Source organism: Orcinus orca, chromosome 6 (genome assembly GCF_937001465.1).
Source record: "Orcinus orca chromosome 6, mOrcOrc1.1, whole genome shotgun sequence".
NCBI lineage: Eukaryota > Metazoa > Chordata > Mammalia > Artiodactyla > Delphinidae > Orcinus > Orcinus orca.
The window spans coordinates 9968426-9984450 of NC_064564.1; the positions used below are offsets into that span (position 1 = coordinate 9968426).

At 34.5% G+C, this 16025-nt stretch overlaps 1 protein-coding gene across 1 annotated transcript in view; it reads left to right on the top strand.

Moving 5' to 3' along the window:
• GALNTL6 (polypeptide N-acetylgalactosaminyltransferase like 6) overlaps positions 1–16025 on the top strand; it is a 1137703-nt gene that overhangs the window by 492982 nt on the left and 628696 nt on the right. The window contains exon 4 of the mRNA XM_004278676.3: positions 15277–15443. Coding sequence (XP_004278724.1) covers positions 15277–15443 — 167 coding nt within the window. The remainder of the gene's footprint in view (positions 1–15276; positions 15444–16025) is intronic.

Below are 16025 nucleotides of genomic sequence, written 5' to 3' on the forward strand. Positions count from 1 at the left end.
GAAATAAAAATATTTCTTAAAACTTTGATATATTTAAAGAAGTACTTAGAATAAACTTATTCTAATCATCTATAATTCAATGCTTGTAAAAAGAATGAAAAGTGGCCTTAAATCAATAATCTAAGCTTTCACCTTAACTGGAAAAGAAGATTTATTATTATTACGAAGATTTGTTATTTCAAAATAAATCCAAAGAGTAAACTTCGTGTAATTTTTGGATTATCTGTATTTCCTTGCAGTTCTCTCAACTTTTGCTTCATATATTTCTATTATTAGCTGCATAAATATTTGGATTGTTATGTCCTCCTGATAAACTGACCTTTTATGAAGAAATAAACTTTTATGTCTTGGTACTATTCTTTGCTTTGAAATCTATTTTGTTGGCTATATTAAAGCCACTTTAGCTTTCTTTTTATTAGTGTTGGCATTGTATATATTCTGTGCATTTACTTTTATTTGCATCTTTACATTAAGAATGAGTTTCTTGGAGGCAACAGAGATCAGTCTGCTTTTTATGTGCATGTGTAGACCATTTACATTTAATATAATTTTTGATATGTTTTACCCAAATATATCACATTACTATCGCTTTTCTATTTATAAACCATTAAGCCTTTCCTCCCTTTCTTCTGTTTCTAACTTCTTTTGAATTAATTACATATGTAATCATTCCATTTAATCTTCTTTGGGGGAGGGCATAGTAGATATAACTATGTTATTTTAAGTTATGTTGTGTTATTTTAGTGTTGCTTTAATGCTGATGGAATATAACAATGTATCATGGTCTGCTTTTAAGTAATATTATATGACTTCATTTGTAGTAAAAGAACCAGACAACAGTATACATCCATTTCTCCACTCCTGGCCTTTATGTTATTGTTGCCATGTATTTTGTTTCAACTCATGTTATAAATGTCAAAATATGTTGCTATTATTTTTGCTATAGACTAATCACTTATCTTTTTAAATGATTTAAGTAAAATAAAATAGTAATTTTATCATTTTCCCACAAAATTCTTATTTTGTGTGACTTAAACAATAGAAATTTATTTTCTCACCATTCCGGATCATAGTCTGAGGTCAAGATGTCAGCAGGTTTAGTTTCTTCTGAGACCCTTCTCATGTACATGTAGATGGCCATCTTCACCCTGTGTGTTCACCTGGTCTTCTCTCGATGTCTGTTTGTGTCCAGATTTTCTTGTCTCGTAAAAACACCATTCATGTTGATTTAGGGTCCACCCTAGTAACTTCATTTTAAGTTAATTACCTCTTTTAAGACCCTATCTCTAAGTACAGTCGCATTCTGAGGTACTGAGGCTAAGACTTGAGCAGATGAATTTATGGAGAATACAGTTGATTCATAACACTTACATAACCGTATGAATTTTAAAATAAATTTGTCATAAAACAAAAAGACACCTGGGATTTTTATGTGGTTTGTGTTGAATCTGTACACAAATTTGGGGAATATTGCCATCTTACTATTGTTTTCTGATCCAGAGCACAGGATGTGTTTCCATTTATTTAGATGGCCCTGTAATTTCTTTCAATAGTGATTTGTAGTTTTTAAGCATACAAGTCTTGAGCTTGTTTTGTTAACTATTTTTCTAAGTAATTTCTTCTTCATGCTATTGCAAATGACGCTGTCATCCTAATTTTGTTTTTAACATCTTTTATTGCTCACCTATAAAAGTACATTTGATTTTGTATATTGAGCTTGTATTCTGCAACTTTACTGAGATTATTCTAATTTGTGTGCAGGTATGTTTGTGTGTGTTTTTGCATGTGTGTATTATTTAGAATATATAATGTCATGTCCTATACAAGTAGAAATAGTTTTAATTCTTTCTTTTCTATTTGAATGCCTTTTATTTTATTATCTTGCCTAATTTCCTTGAGGAGAAGTACCAGTACAATGTTAAATAAAGGTGGTGAGAGCAGACATCCTTGCCTTGTTCCTTATCTTAGGAGGAAACTAGTCTGCCTTGGAACCTTCACCCTAAATGGGAGCGGTGTTAGGGTGATTGGAGTCCAACATTGTTGGCCTGCCCTCTTTTTGTGGGCATGGTGGGGGAAGTGAGCCCTAGGTCTCTTAATTACAGTTGCTGACATGGAGCTTTTGCAACAGAGCTATTTAGTGTAAGAGTTTCTGCTGTGCTGTCTCTTCCAGGGTGCCCACAAAATTCTTTTATGTTGCTTTTTATTTTTTGTCTATATATAGGCTTCCATTGAATTGTTCTGAAGTAATTCCTGTAACATTTACTTTTGTGTGGGTCTCCTGATCAATATTTGCATGTCTGAAATTTTTTAATTTTACCTTTGCCTTTTAAATGTATTTTCATTGACTAAAGAAAACTAGGTTGATTTTTTTTTCTCTTTTTTTGAATTTTTCTTTTCTGTACTTAAAGATGTTTCTCCACTCCCTTACTATCTTTCATCATTTTTAACAAGAAGTCTGCTGTCACTCTTAGCCATTTTCCACTAGACTTATGTGTCTTTTTTGTCTGGTTACTTTTAAGATGGTCTCTTTATCATTGATTTTAACAGTTGAGTTATGGTAGGCATTAATGTAGTTTTCTTCATGTTTATTGTGCTCAGATTTCAGTGACCTTTTTGAAGCTTAGTGCTTCACATTTTCATTAAATCTTCAAAACTTTCATATGTATCTTCAAATACTTTTTTATGTCTCCCTTGCCTTCTTTTTGGATACTTTAAGTACACGCACATTAGGCCTCTTGAAGTTGTCCCGCAATACTGATGCTCTGTTCATTTTATGTTCTTTTTTTCCTCTTTTTTGTTAATTTTGGACAGTTCTATTTTCATGTCTTCAAGTTTACTGATCTTTTCTTTGGCAATACCTAATCTGCCTTAATTTTTTTAAATTAATTAATTATTTATTTATTTTTGCTGTGTTGGGTCTTCATTTCTGTGCGAGGGCTTTCTCTAGTTGTGGCAAGCGGGGGCCACTCTTCATCGCAGTGTGTGGGCCTCTCACTATCGCAGCCTCTCTTGTTGCGGAGCACAAGCTCCAGACATGCACGCTCAGTAGTTGTGGCGCACGGACTTAGTTGCTCCGCGGCATGGGGGATCTTCCCGGACCAGGACTCGAACCCATGTTCCCTGCATTGGCAGGCAGACTCTCAACGACTGCGCCACCAGGGAAGCCCCTCTGCCTTAAATTTTGTCCAATGTATTTTTCATCTCATATTACTGTAGTTTTATTCTCTAGAAGTTGTATTTGGGCATTTTTAATATCTTCTGTGACTCTTAACATGTTCATGTATTCCTTTAGCTTCTTGAACATCTGGAAAACAGCCACAATAACTATTTTAATATCATTGCCTAGTCTATCATCTGTGTCATTTCTGTGTCAATTTCACTTAAATGATTTTTCATTTGATTTCTTATTTTCCTGCTTCTTTGAAAGGTTTGTAGTTTCTCTTGGTTGTCAGACATTTGAATTTTACTTTTTAAGGTGTAAAATATTTTGATATTCCTATAAGTATAATTGAGCTTTTACCTGTGATACAATACAATAACTTAGAAACAGTTTGATACTGTTAAGTATTGCTCTAAAGCTTTGTTAAGTTGAACCAAAACTGTATTTAGTCCTGGGCTAATTGTCCATCCTTTCTAACCCTTTTTCCAATACTCTACCCAATTCTCCATGAGATATAAGTTTTTCCGTTATGCCTGCTGAGAACAAGAAGTATTTCATGCCCTGTATGAGTTATTGATCCCTCTAATCTTTTCTGGTGGTTCATTCCTCAGTTCAGGGTTGTTTCTTCACACATATGCACTTATCAGTACTCAGCTGAAGACTCAAGGGGACTCTGTAGATCTCCTAGGTTTTTTCTATACAATTCCCTCCTTTAGAGAGAGAATTGTATCCTGCAAACTCTATCTACCTTGATAACCCTAGATTCTTGGCTTTATTTCCACAATTTAGGGAGATCACTTGGATCCACTTGGGGTTCTCCTAACTTCATCATTGCCTGGAATTTCAGTCTAGAGTATAAGCAGGCAAACTTGTTTGTTTCCTGTTTCTTAAAGGTATCTATATTTTTTGGCCAATGTCTTGAAAAACCATTGTTTCATATTTTTAATCTAGCTGTTTAGTTGGTCAAGTGGAAGGGTACATATGGTCCATGTTACTCCATCTTTGTTAAAAGAGGAAATCTTAGTGATAATCTCAGCTAGAAATATTATTAGCTAGAAATAGCAAAGCTCTCTATTTTTATTAAAATATACAACACTAATAAAGGAATATTAGATATAGTGGGCATAATGTCTGTTTGTTTTATTCCCCTAATAGTGTAATCTAGTGATCCAGATGGCCCATTGGTTCAGTGGTCCCTCTTAGAGTGTGTATTGAAACTTTTGTTTCCAAAAGTATTAATGGAGAATAGATAATACATTTCACAGAAATGTTTGGTCTAATAAAGTAATTGCCTACCTCACTTTAAAATATTACAGCATTTATATAATTTAATTGATTGCATTAATATAAAGATGTCTTAAAAGGCCAATGATAGAATGGCATTTCCAAAAGATGACGTAGTCAAAACTGAAGAATGTCAGATTCTAGTTCATTGCTCTGTGTTATCCAGCTGTGTGAGTTATAAATACCTTTCAAAAAATTGTAAACTCTTTGAGTCAGGAATAGTGCCCCATCACTGTATAACCTCTTCACCCACTATACTGTTTTACCAAATTGATTGTTAAAATAATTTTTGTTTAACTCTCTAAAACATGTCTCAATTTTCAATTAAATGAGGGACTAAACTTGATGATACCGTAAGTGTGGTTGCAGCTCTAAAAATGTGCCTACAGCTAACTATGCTTCTGTAGATGGGACACCTCGAATATATATGATCAGGTTTTTCTTGTTTTTTTTTTCTTTGTGAAGAAACTGAATCTCTTTAATGTTTCCATATAATATAGTATAACAGGCAGTTTCCTTTTTCCTATTTCCTTTTTTATTTGAAAGAATGCAGAAGACTAAGATGGTCGTGTTCATTTGTGTTGTTTGCCCACTATTTCTGGCTATAATTCTTCTGCACTATATAGGATTGCACTTCCTGGGTTCTCATGCCAGGGTGAATAGTTCCGACCAGCTATTTGTAAGCAGAGAGAACTATGTCGTTTTAGAGACAGACCATTTAATTACTAGCTTGAGACCCATCACTGTTCTCATTGACCTCTGGCACAGTGATTGACAGTGGTCCAAATGTTGGCTGTTGTCAGTGACAACAGGCAGAGACCCTCTCGCAAACCAGTGATGAATAAGCAGAAGATGCAAGAAAGAGAATATTCACTTTTTTGGGTCATTGGGATTTAGGGTTATTTATGACCATAACATAACACCCTGACTGATCTGTTTAATATAAATAGATAGAAAAATCCAGTAAAACAAAAAATAAAGTCATACTTCAGATAAGCTAACAGAATGATCTAAGGATTAAAATATGCAAATACTTTTATTCAAACATTCTAGTCAAATCTTACAGTCTGAAAATTTGAATTTTTAAAATGTGAGTTTTGACACTGTGTCCAAAACTAAATACTCAGCTTAGGCAGTGAGAAAGAATGTTTATGAAGGTCTTAAGAACCTTAAATGCAAGTTTACCTAAACGCTAACAGTATAAAGGTTGACATTCTTGCATGAACAATATCTCTTTTAGACAAAAAAAAGTCACAAATAAGTCTAGTACTTATTTCATGTACCTTTATTTTTTAAAAACATTGGCTTATTCCTATAGTCAAAAGAAACACTTATTTTTTGTGAAACCAATGAAATTATGAAGATAAATTAACGTAACTCTGAAAGGAATGACAGTTAAGTATGTTTAAAATAAACAATGTTGTTAAACTAAATCTATTTTTAAATCTCTCAGTTTATTAAATGCCAATAGAGAATATCAGAAAATGTGTGTGTTCTATTTTGGGGAAACTTAGAAGCCTATGAGAAATTTTCTATTGAATTTTATTTTCATTACTGTGAATGGTTTAGCAGAATGTTTACAGACTGATTTGGTTTTTTGTTAGCTTTTAAAATGCCTTCATGATTTATTTCTCACAAGTAGCTTTTTAAGAATTTAAACTATTTCTTTCATCTCTCTGGTGCATTTAAGAATGTTTTTTCCATTCATTTAGATAAATTGTTACTTAACAAAGGCATTTCCTCATCTCTGAGCCATTCCTAAACTCCAAGTTAATTTTATGTGAAGGCTTATTTCAAAATAATACAGCAATATGAAATGCAATAATACAGGCATCTTCACCCATATTCCTATAAATTTAATGCAACAAATGTTTTAAATTGTCCCTATTTTCTTTTTATAAATTTGCTGCCTATAAATTTGTAACCATAAGCATACAAATTGTCTGACTTCATTTTACTTATTTCTTCAACACAGTTCCACAGTGACACATTGTCTTCCCATTTCACAACTTTCCCATTCTCAGCCTGACTTGAGATTAAATCTAAAATACACAGGTTGCAGATTCTTAATAAAACCCTGGATACTCTTCAGTATTTCTAGTAATAATGAGAAGCAGTCATCTGGACCACAACTTGGCCAATCCAATATGCTGACTTTGAGAGTGAATTCAGTTTCCTCTGGAGCGGCTTACGTGCTAGAATAACTAAGTATAATTTAATCAGTTCAGGCACCATCACAAACAGGCTGATTTTCCTTAGAGTAAACATCAGATCAGCACCCTCATTGTTTTGCCCCAGAGTATCACTGTCTCTAATCTTTTTTCCTTTCGTTTCTACTGTCTTCGGTGCATCATTTGCCCGGATGCCAGAGGAATATGTAAACGTGATCCTGTCTTCCTCATCATTAACAATATGTGAAATACTTCACGTTGACTGCGGGCTAATGTCCAGATTTCTTAGAATCACTTCAAGATCGTACATGATCTGTTCTCAACATACAGACTCATCTATAAAGACTTCCCTCATTCTTTCAGACAAAGTTAACCATACTTCCTTCGGGCTTTTCATTGCCTGTGTGCCATCTATTATGTCACTTGTCTCATTTGAGTCTAATTATTTTATATATTTGTCCACCGGTCTGTGAATCCTTAAGGGAAGAAACCGTAATTTATTCATTTATGTATCATAAGTGTCTCTCACTTTCTCTCATGCAGTTCTCATCTCTACTAGTTCCCTAGCTCCTTCCACAGAGGACTTGACAGGTAAAACAGTAACTGTTAAACTAACAGTAACAGCAACAGTAATGATGATAGTATTTATCAAACTCTTGCTATTATCAGATGTAATACTTTGTATGGATTATCTAATTTAATTATCTAATTTAATTATTAAATTATCTAATTTAATTCTTATTACACATTATGAAGAAGGTATAACCTTTTGCTTCTTAATTGCTCCACATAAGCAAACTACCCTTATAGTAGTTAAATAATTTGCCCGTTGTCACACAGGTAGTAAGTGGCAAAGCCATCACTTAAACCTCGATAGTCTAATGTGTAAAGTGTGATTTTTCAATATTTCAGGAATAATTATAAGCACAAAATAGGAGTTTTCAGTGTGGGCTAATTGAAAAACTTAATTACAGACATCTATGTAAAGAAGGTAACTTTACTACTAATAGTCTACTAATTAAGGCTATTTTTAATGTAATTTGTGTACATGATTTTATGTGTACACACTGTACATATAAAAATAGTGCTGATAGCTGTATTTCATAGGCATAGAGTAGACTCTGAACAGAGTATCAGTGATAATTAAAAAGTTCAAAGAAAGAGTAAAATGTACCTGTGACAGATTTTTTTAATTATTTAAAAATATCTCCAGGTGTAACAAACTACAAGTTTCATAACACTACAGAAATAATTGTGTTTCTTAGGGAATTTTGACCATCACTCTGTATTCAAGGGACAGTTCTTGCCAAGTGTAGTATAATTTATATGCCTATGTCTAAGATTGGGTTCCCTTAAAGCAGACTCTGAGACAGATTTGTTTGCAATAGTTTTAAACAGGTAATCACAGAATGAACCTGGAGAAGTAGGGTGAAGAAGTAAGACAGGGAAGGGAGAGCAGCCACCAAAAGGTGCCTGGCCTGATGCTTATCCTTGTGGGCAAGTGAGGCTCCATCTCACTGGAAAACCCTGGGAGATGTTATAGAAAACAGCTCAGATATGTCTTACCATAGGACTGCTTATTCCCCAACTTCATTGCTTGATACTTGCTTTAGGGGCATTCATTTTTTTTTTCTTAACATCTTTATTGGAGTATAATTGCTTTACAATGGTGTGTTAGTTTCCGCTGTATAACAAAGTGAATCGGCTATACATATATACCCATATCTCCTCCCTCTTACGTCTCCCTCGCACTCTCCCTATTCCACCCCTCTAGATGGTCACAAAGCACCGGGCAGATCTCCCTGTGCTATGCAGCTGCTTCCCGCTAGCTATTCTACACTTGGTAGTGTATATATGTCCATGCCACTCTCTCACTTTGTCCCAGCTTACCCTTCCCCCTCCCCACATCCTCAAGTCCATTTTCTACATCTGCATCTTTATTCCTGTTCTGCCCCTAGGTTCTTCAAGACCTTTTTTTTTTTTTAGTTTCCATATATATGTGTTAGCATACGGTATTTGTTTTTCTCTTTCTGACTTACTTCACTCTGTATGACAGACTCTACATCCATCCACCTCACTACAAATAACTCAGTTTTATTTCTTTTTATGGCTGAGTAATATTCCATTGTATATATGTGCCACATCTTCTTTATCCATTCATCCGATGATGGACACTTAGGTTGTTTCCATCTCCAGGCTATTGTAGATAGAGCTGCAATGAAAATTGTGGTACATGACTGTTTTTGAATTATGGTTTTCTCAGGGTTTATGCCCAGTAGTGGGATTGCTGGGTCATATGGTAATTCTATTTGTAGTTTTTTAAGGAACCTCCATACTGTTCTCCATAGTGGCTGTATCCATTTACATTCCCACCAACAGTGCAAGAGGGTTCCCTTTTCTCTACACCCTCTCTAGCATTTATTGTTTGCAGAATTTTTTTTTTTTGCTTTTCTCACTTTCTTATACAGAGTGATTTCGTTTACAGGTACTTTAAGCTTTGGATGAGGCTCTGGTTAATTCAGTTTATGGATAAAAGAAGAACTAATTCAACCTAAAGTTCACCATAGAATTTTTTTCTTTTCTTAAAATTATTTTTTAAATTTTATTTATTTTTTTACACAACAGGTTCTTATTAGTTACCCACTTTATACATATTAGTGTATATATGTCAATCCCAATCTCCCAATTCATCACAGCACCACTACCATCCTCCGCTGCTTTCCCCACCTTGGTGTCCATACGTTTGTTCTCTTGTTTGTAGATTTTTTGATGATGGCCATTCTGACCGGTGTGAGGTGATACCTCACTGTAGTTTTGATTTGCACTTCTCTAATGATTAGTGATGTTGAGCATCCTTTCATGTGTTTGTTGGCAGTCTGTATATCTTCTTTGGAGAAATGTCTGTTTAGGTCTTCTGCCCATTTTTGGATTGGGTTGTTTGTTTTTTTGATACTGAGCTACATGAGCTGCTTGTAACATTTGGAGATTAATCCTTTGTCAGTTGCTTCATTTGCAAATATATTCTCCCGTTCTGAGGTTGTCTTTTCGTCTTGTTTATGGTTTCCTTTGCTGTGCAAAAGCTTTTAAGTTTCATTAGGTCCATTTGTTTATGTTTCTTTTTATTTCCATTTGTCTAGAAGGTGGGTCACAAAGGATCTTGCTGTGATGTATGTCATAGAATGTTCTGCCTATGTTTTCCTCTAAGAGTTTGGTAGTGTCTGTCCTTACATTTAAGTCTTTAATGAATTTTGAGTTTATTTTTGTGTATAGTGTTAGGGAGTTTTCTAATTTCATTCTTATACACGTAGCTGACCAGTTTTCCCAGCACCACTTATTGAAGAGGCTGTCTTTTCTTCATTGTATATTCCTGCCTCCTTTATCAAAAATAAGGTGACTATATGTGCGTGGGTTTATCTCTGGGCTTTCTATCCTGTTCCATTGATCTGTATTTCTGTTTTTGTGCCAGTACCATACCGTCTTGATTACTGTAGCTTTGTAGTGTAGTGTGAAGTCTGGGAGCCTCATTCCTCCAGCTCCGTTTTTCGTTCTCAAGATTGCTTTGGCTATTTGGGGTCTTTTGTTTTTCCATACAAATTGTGAAGTTTTTTGTTCTAGTTCTGTGAACTAGTTCTGTTCTAGTTCTGTGAACTAGTTCTGTTCTAGTTTATTCCTAGGTATTTTATTCTTTTTGTTGCAGTGGTAAATGGGAGTGTTTCCTTAATTTCTCTGTCAGATTTTTTTATCATTAGTGTATAGGAATGCAAGAGATTTCTGTGCATTAATTTTGTATCCTGCTACTTTACAAAATTCACTGATTAGCTCTAGTAGTTTTCTGGTACCATCTTTAGGATTCTCTCTCTATGGTACCATGTCATCTGCAAACAGTGACAACTTTACTTCTTCTTTTGCGATTTGGATTCCTTTTATTTCTTTTTCTTCTCTGATTGCTGTGGCAAAAACTTCCAAAGCTATGTTGAATTTTACTGGTGAAAGTGGACAACCTTGTGTTGTTCCTGATCTTAGAGGGAATGGTTTCAGTTTTTCACCGTTGAGAACGATGTTGGCTGTGGGTTTGTCATATATGGCCTTTATTATGTTGAGGTAAATTCCCTCTATGCCTGCTTTCTGGAGGGTTTTCATCATAAATGAGGGTTGAATTTTGTCCAAAGCTTTTTCTGCATTTATTGAGATGATCATATTGTTTTTCTCCTTCAGTTTGTTAAATGGTGTATTGCATTGATTGATTTGTGTATATTGAAGAATCCTTGCATTCCTGGGATAAACCCCACTTGATCATGGTGTATAATCCTTTTAATGTGCTCCTTGATTCTGTTTCCTAGTATTTTGTTGAGGATCTTTGCATCTATGTTCATAAGTGATATTGGCCTGTAGTTTTCTTTCTTTGTGACATCTTTGTCTGGTTTTGGTATCAGGGTGATGGTGGCCTCGTAGAATGAGTTTTGGAGTGTTCCTGCCTCTGCTATGTTTTGGCAGAGTTTGAGAATGATGGGTGTTAACTATTCTCTAAATGTTTGATAGAATCCGCCTGTGAAGCCATCTGGTCCTGGGCTTTTGTTTGTTGGAAGATTTTAAATCATAGTCTCAATTTCAGTGCTTGTGATTGGTCTGTTTATATTTTCTATTTCTACCTGGTTCAGTCTCAGAAGGTTGTGCTTTTCTAAGAATTTTTCCATTTCTTCCAGGTTGTCCATTTTATTGGCATACAGTTGCTTGTAGTAATCTCTCATGATCCTTTGTATTTCTGCAGTATCAGTTGTTACCTCTCCTTTTTCATTTCTAATTCTGTTGCTTTGAGTCTTCTCCCTTTTTTCCTTGATGAGTCTGGCTAATGGTTTATCAATTTTGTTTACTTTCTCAAAGAACTAGCTTTAAGTTTTATTGATCTTTGCTATATTTCTTTCATTTCTTTTTCATTTATTTCTGATCTGATCTTTATGATTTCTTTCCTTCTGCTAACTTTGGGGTTTTTTTGTTCTTCTTTCTATAATTGCTTTAGGTATAAGGTTATGTTGTTTATTTGAGGAGTTTCTTGCTTCTTGAGGTAGGATTGTCTTGCTATAAACTTCCCTCATAGAACTGCTTTTGCTGCATCCCATAGGTTTTGGGTCATCGTGTTTTCATTGTCATTTGTTTCTAGGTATTTTTTGCTTTCCTCTTTGATTTCTTCACTGGTCTCTTGGTTATTTAGTAGTGTATTATTTAGCCTCCATATGTTAGTATTTTTTACAGATTTTTTCCTGTAACTGATATCTAGTCTCATAGTGTTGTGGTCGGAAAAGATACTTGATACAATTTCAGTTTTCTTAAATTTATCAAAGCTTGATTTGTGACCCAAGATATGATCTATCCTGGAGAATGTTCCATGAGCACTTGAGAAGAAATGTATTCTGTTGTTTTTGGATCGAATGTCCTATAAATATCAATTAAGTCCATCTTGTTTAATGTGTCATTTAAAGCTTGTGTTTCCTTATTTATTTTCATTTTGGAAGACCTGTCCATTGGTGAAAGTGGGGTGTTAAAGTCCCCTACTATGATTGTGTTCCTGTCGATTTCCCCTTTTATGGCGGTTAGCATTTGACTTATGTATTGAGGTGCTCCTATGTTGGGTGCATAAATATTTACAATTGTTATATCTTCTTCTTGGATTGATCCCTTGATCATTATGTAGTGTCCTTCTTTATCTCTTGTAACATTCTTTAAAGTCTATTTTGTCTGATATGAGACTTGCTACTCCAGCTTTCTTTTGATTTCCATTTGCATGGAATATCTTTTCCCATCCCCTCACCCTCAGTCTGTATGTGTCCCTAGGTCTGAAGTGGGTCTCTTGTAGACAGCATATATACAGGTCTTGTTTTTGTATCCATTCAGCCAGTCTCTGTCTTTTGGTTGGAGCATTTAATCTATTTACATTTAAGGTAGTTATCGATATGTATGTTCCCATTACCATTTTCTTAATTGTTTTGGGTTTATTATTGTAGGTCTTTTCCTTGTCTTGTGTTTCCTGCCTAGAGAAGTTCCTTTAGCATTTGATGTAAAGCTGGTTCGGTGGTGCTGAATTCTCTTAGCTTTTGCTTGTCTGTAAATATTTTAATTTCTCCGTTGAACCTGAATGAGATCCTTGCTGCGTAGAGTAATCTTGTTTGTAGGTTTTTCCCTTTCATCACTTTAAATATGTCCTGCCACTCCCTTCTGGCTTGCAGAGTTTCTGCTGAGAGATCAGCTGTTAACCTTATGGGGATTCCCTTGTGTGTTATTTGTTGTTTTTCCCTTGCTGCTTTTAATATGCTTTCTTTGTATTTAATTTTTGACAGTTTGATTAATATGTGTCTTGGTGTGTTTCTCCTTGGATTTATCCTGTATGGGACTTTGTGCACTTCCTGGAGTTGATTGACTATTTCCTTTCCCACATTAAGGAAGTTTTCAACTATAATCTCTTCAAATATTTTCTCAGTCCCTTTCTTTTTCTCTTCTTCTTCTGGCACCCCTATAATTTGAATGTTGGTGTGGTTAATGTTGTCCCAGAATTCTCTGAGATTGTCCTCAATTCTTTTCATTCTTTTTTCTGTATTCTGCTCTGCAGTAGTTATTTCCACTATTTTGTCTTCCAGGTCACTTATCCGTTCTTCTACCTCAGTGATTCTGCTATCTCTTATGTCTGCCTTTTTTTCTGAATGGATTGTAGATACCTGTTAGACATCTCTTTAAAGCCCTAAGCCTATTGACTGCTTATCAGGTATTACTTATCATGTATTACTCTGAATGCAATTCCTATTTCATTAATAAGCAAGCGATATGTACAGCGTCTCCTCTTAATGTTTAAAAACTAATTTGCCTCTTGGGGATATCAGTTACATTCCCAGAGCATGGTTAGGTATGGTGTTTTGTATTATCCTGAGTATTGATACAGGAGAGCACATTTGTCTTGGGCTCTTGTCTCTGTTGAGAAGGATGGATGGCTCTACTTAATTATGATGAGATGTGCTGAATTAATTTAGCACTCTTTTCCACATTTGTGCATTAGACGTGAAAGCATCCATCTCACTACACTCTCTTGGAAATCACTGACAGATCTGTTTCATATATTGCTTTTTTAAATTATTTTATGTTATCCTACAAGGAACTTCATGTTTTTTTCTAGTATTTTCATGTCCATTTCATGGTATCCTTTTGATGGTCTTTTCCAGTGCTTTTCATTGTACTTGAAAACCTCTAAATCTCGTTTGATAAATATTGTTACAAATTTTAAAATTTAGATTAAATAATTGATAATAAAAGGACAAGATAAAAAAGAAATGCCTGTATTTTATATTTAAATTATTTGTCTAAATTGTTTCATTTTATTTTATCTTCCAGGATAGTTAAATTTTTTTGCTTTAATTACATTGTATTCTATTATCTGAATCTGCAAGGCAAGATCTCTGTTTTACATCCACAGTGATATTTAAGATATCCTATTGAGATCATAGTAGAATGAAGTGTTGAGATAACTGACTAAAAAACCATATTTTAAGTAATGTTTTGAATATGCTGGTACATGTCTATACATCTTGGTAGAATCTATACATACTTCAAATTCACACTATAATATCTGGACTAGACAGTAGCCAGTGTCTTGGCAAAAGATGATATAATAGATGTTCCTGTATTTAAACAGAAACCGCGTTTCTTTCCAGATTTCCACTCTCTTTTTGTTTGTTTTCATGTTATCCGTACCAGAAAAATCACTAAATTTGGTAATTGATTGAAATTTTATCCTATTTTATTTTTGAAATAACTTAAAGATTTCACAAACTTAATTCATTATCTTTAATGAAGCTTGGGCAACTATGACCAGTGCTGAACTAAGAATTAAATCAGATTTGAGACCAGCTTTCTGCCCTGATGTGGCTTATAAATTACTTAAATAAATCACGAATATTGAAAGAATAGCCATGACATATACTAAATTGCTTTAAACTATGCCAAAATTTAAAACCTACTTCCTATTTGGCATCTCAGATTGTTTTACAGTGAAAACAGCAACATGAGATTTCTCTGTATAGTTTTCATTAGGAATGTGATAGTGTCATGATTTGGATCTTAATGTAATCTTACCATGCAGTTGCATCAGTGTGTGACTATTTAAGATGAAATCTTCATTTATTTCACTTTAAGACTCTTTTCTCCCCTAGAGCCTTAAATACTGCCCAGCTGTGGAAACAGACCACAACCAAAACTGATTAATTGGGCATAAATATTACAGAAGTGAAATTTCCAAACTTTCCCGGAAAGTTTAACATTAGCTGTGTGCTCAGTGGAAATGATGTTAATACGTATAATTTATCCTTATTACTATTAGAGAACATATTAACAAGAGCACAGCATTTCAGGAAGCACCAAGTGTACTTCTTACCTTGTTTTTGAGCCATTGGTATAACAGAGGATAAATAATTATGTCATTAAGAGTGAATGTGAAAGGAGATCATTAATGAATTCCAGGAATGGGTAGAGTAAGTATGATGATGTAGAAGCTTTGGCTGGGCAAGTACTAGGCAAAGTCTAATTTTCACAGTTGTCTGATAACACAATGAGTCAATGGCAGTATAAGACATATTACAGTCTTGTATCTGATATAGCCTTTCCTTCCTCTGTCATCTCCAGCTGTAGGCACAAGATGTATCTGGAAAGGCTACCAAACACCAGCATCATTATCCCATTCCATAACGAAGGCTGGACTTCACTCCTCCGGACCATCCACAGCATCATCAACCGAACCCCAGAAAGTCTGATTGCAGAAATCATCCTGGTCGATGACTTCAGTGATAGAGGTAAGATGTTGTTAATAATATTTTATGTGATTCTCTTACCACCTACGTAATCATTACTGGCTTTTAAAATAAAGCAGATGATCATTGTGATGGTTTCTTTCTAATTCTATCTGAAAGGAGATGATAAAGTTTTGTCTATGTTGCGATGCTGTGATTTCATAAAATGTTGACCAAAATGCGAAAGGAATTGAACGAAAAGTTATGGGCATCATTTGGGGACCTATAAGAAATTTGTATTACATTTCTGTTGTAAATTAGAGAGGTATTGGCAGAATGCCTCAAATTCTACCTGCAGCTTCAGGACAAACATTGTAAAATATGTTACGGTAAGTACATATGAATGGTGAAATATTCCAGTGGAACCAGAAAATCTGTTCCCCTTTCTGAAAAGGATCTGCTCTGTTATTTACCAGTGTGATACATTCTCCAGGCTGTGCTTGTGTTACTTCATAAATACTGGAAATTATAAGTAACACAAATAAATATTTTTACTTGGCAATTTTAGCTATTTTATCATATCTGAACAATAATAACAGCAGAAAGGCCTGGAATGCGGTGTATTAGAAAATTTGACACAGTTCT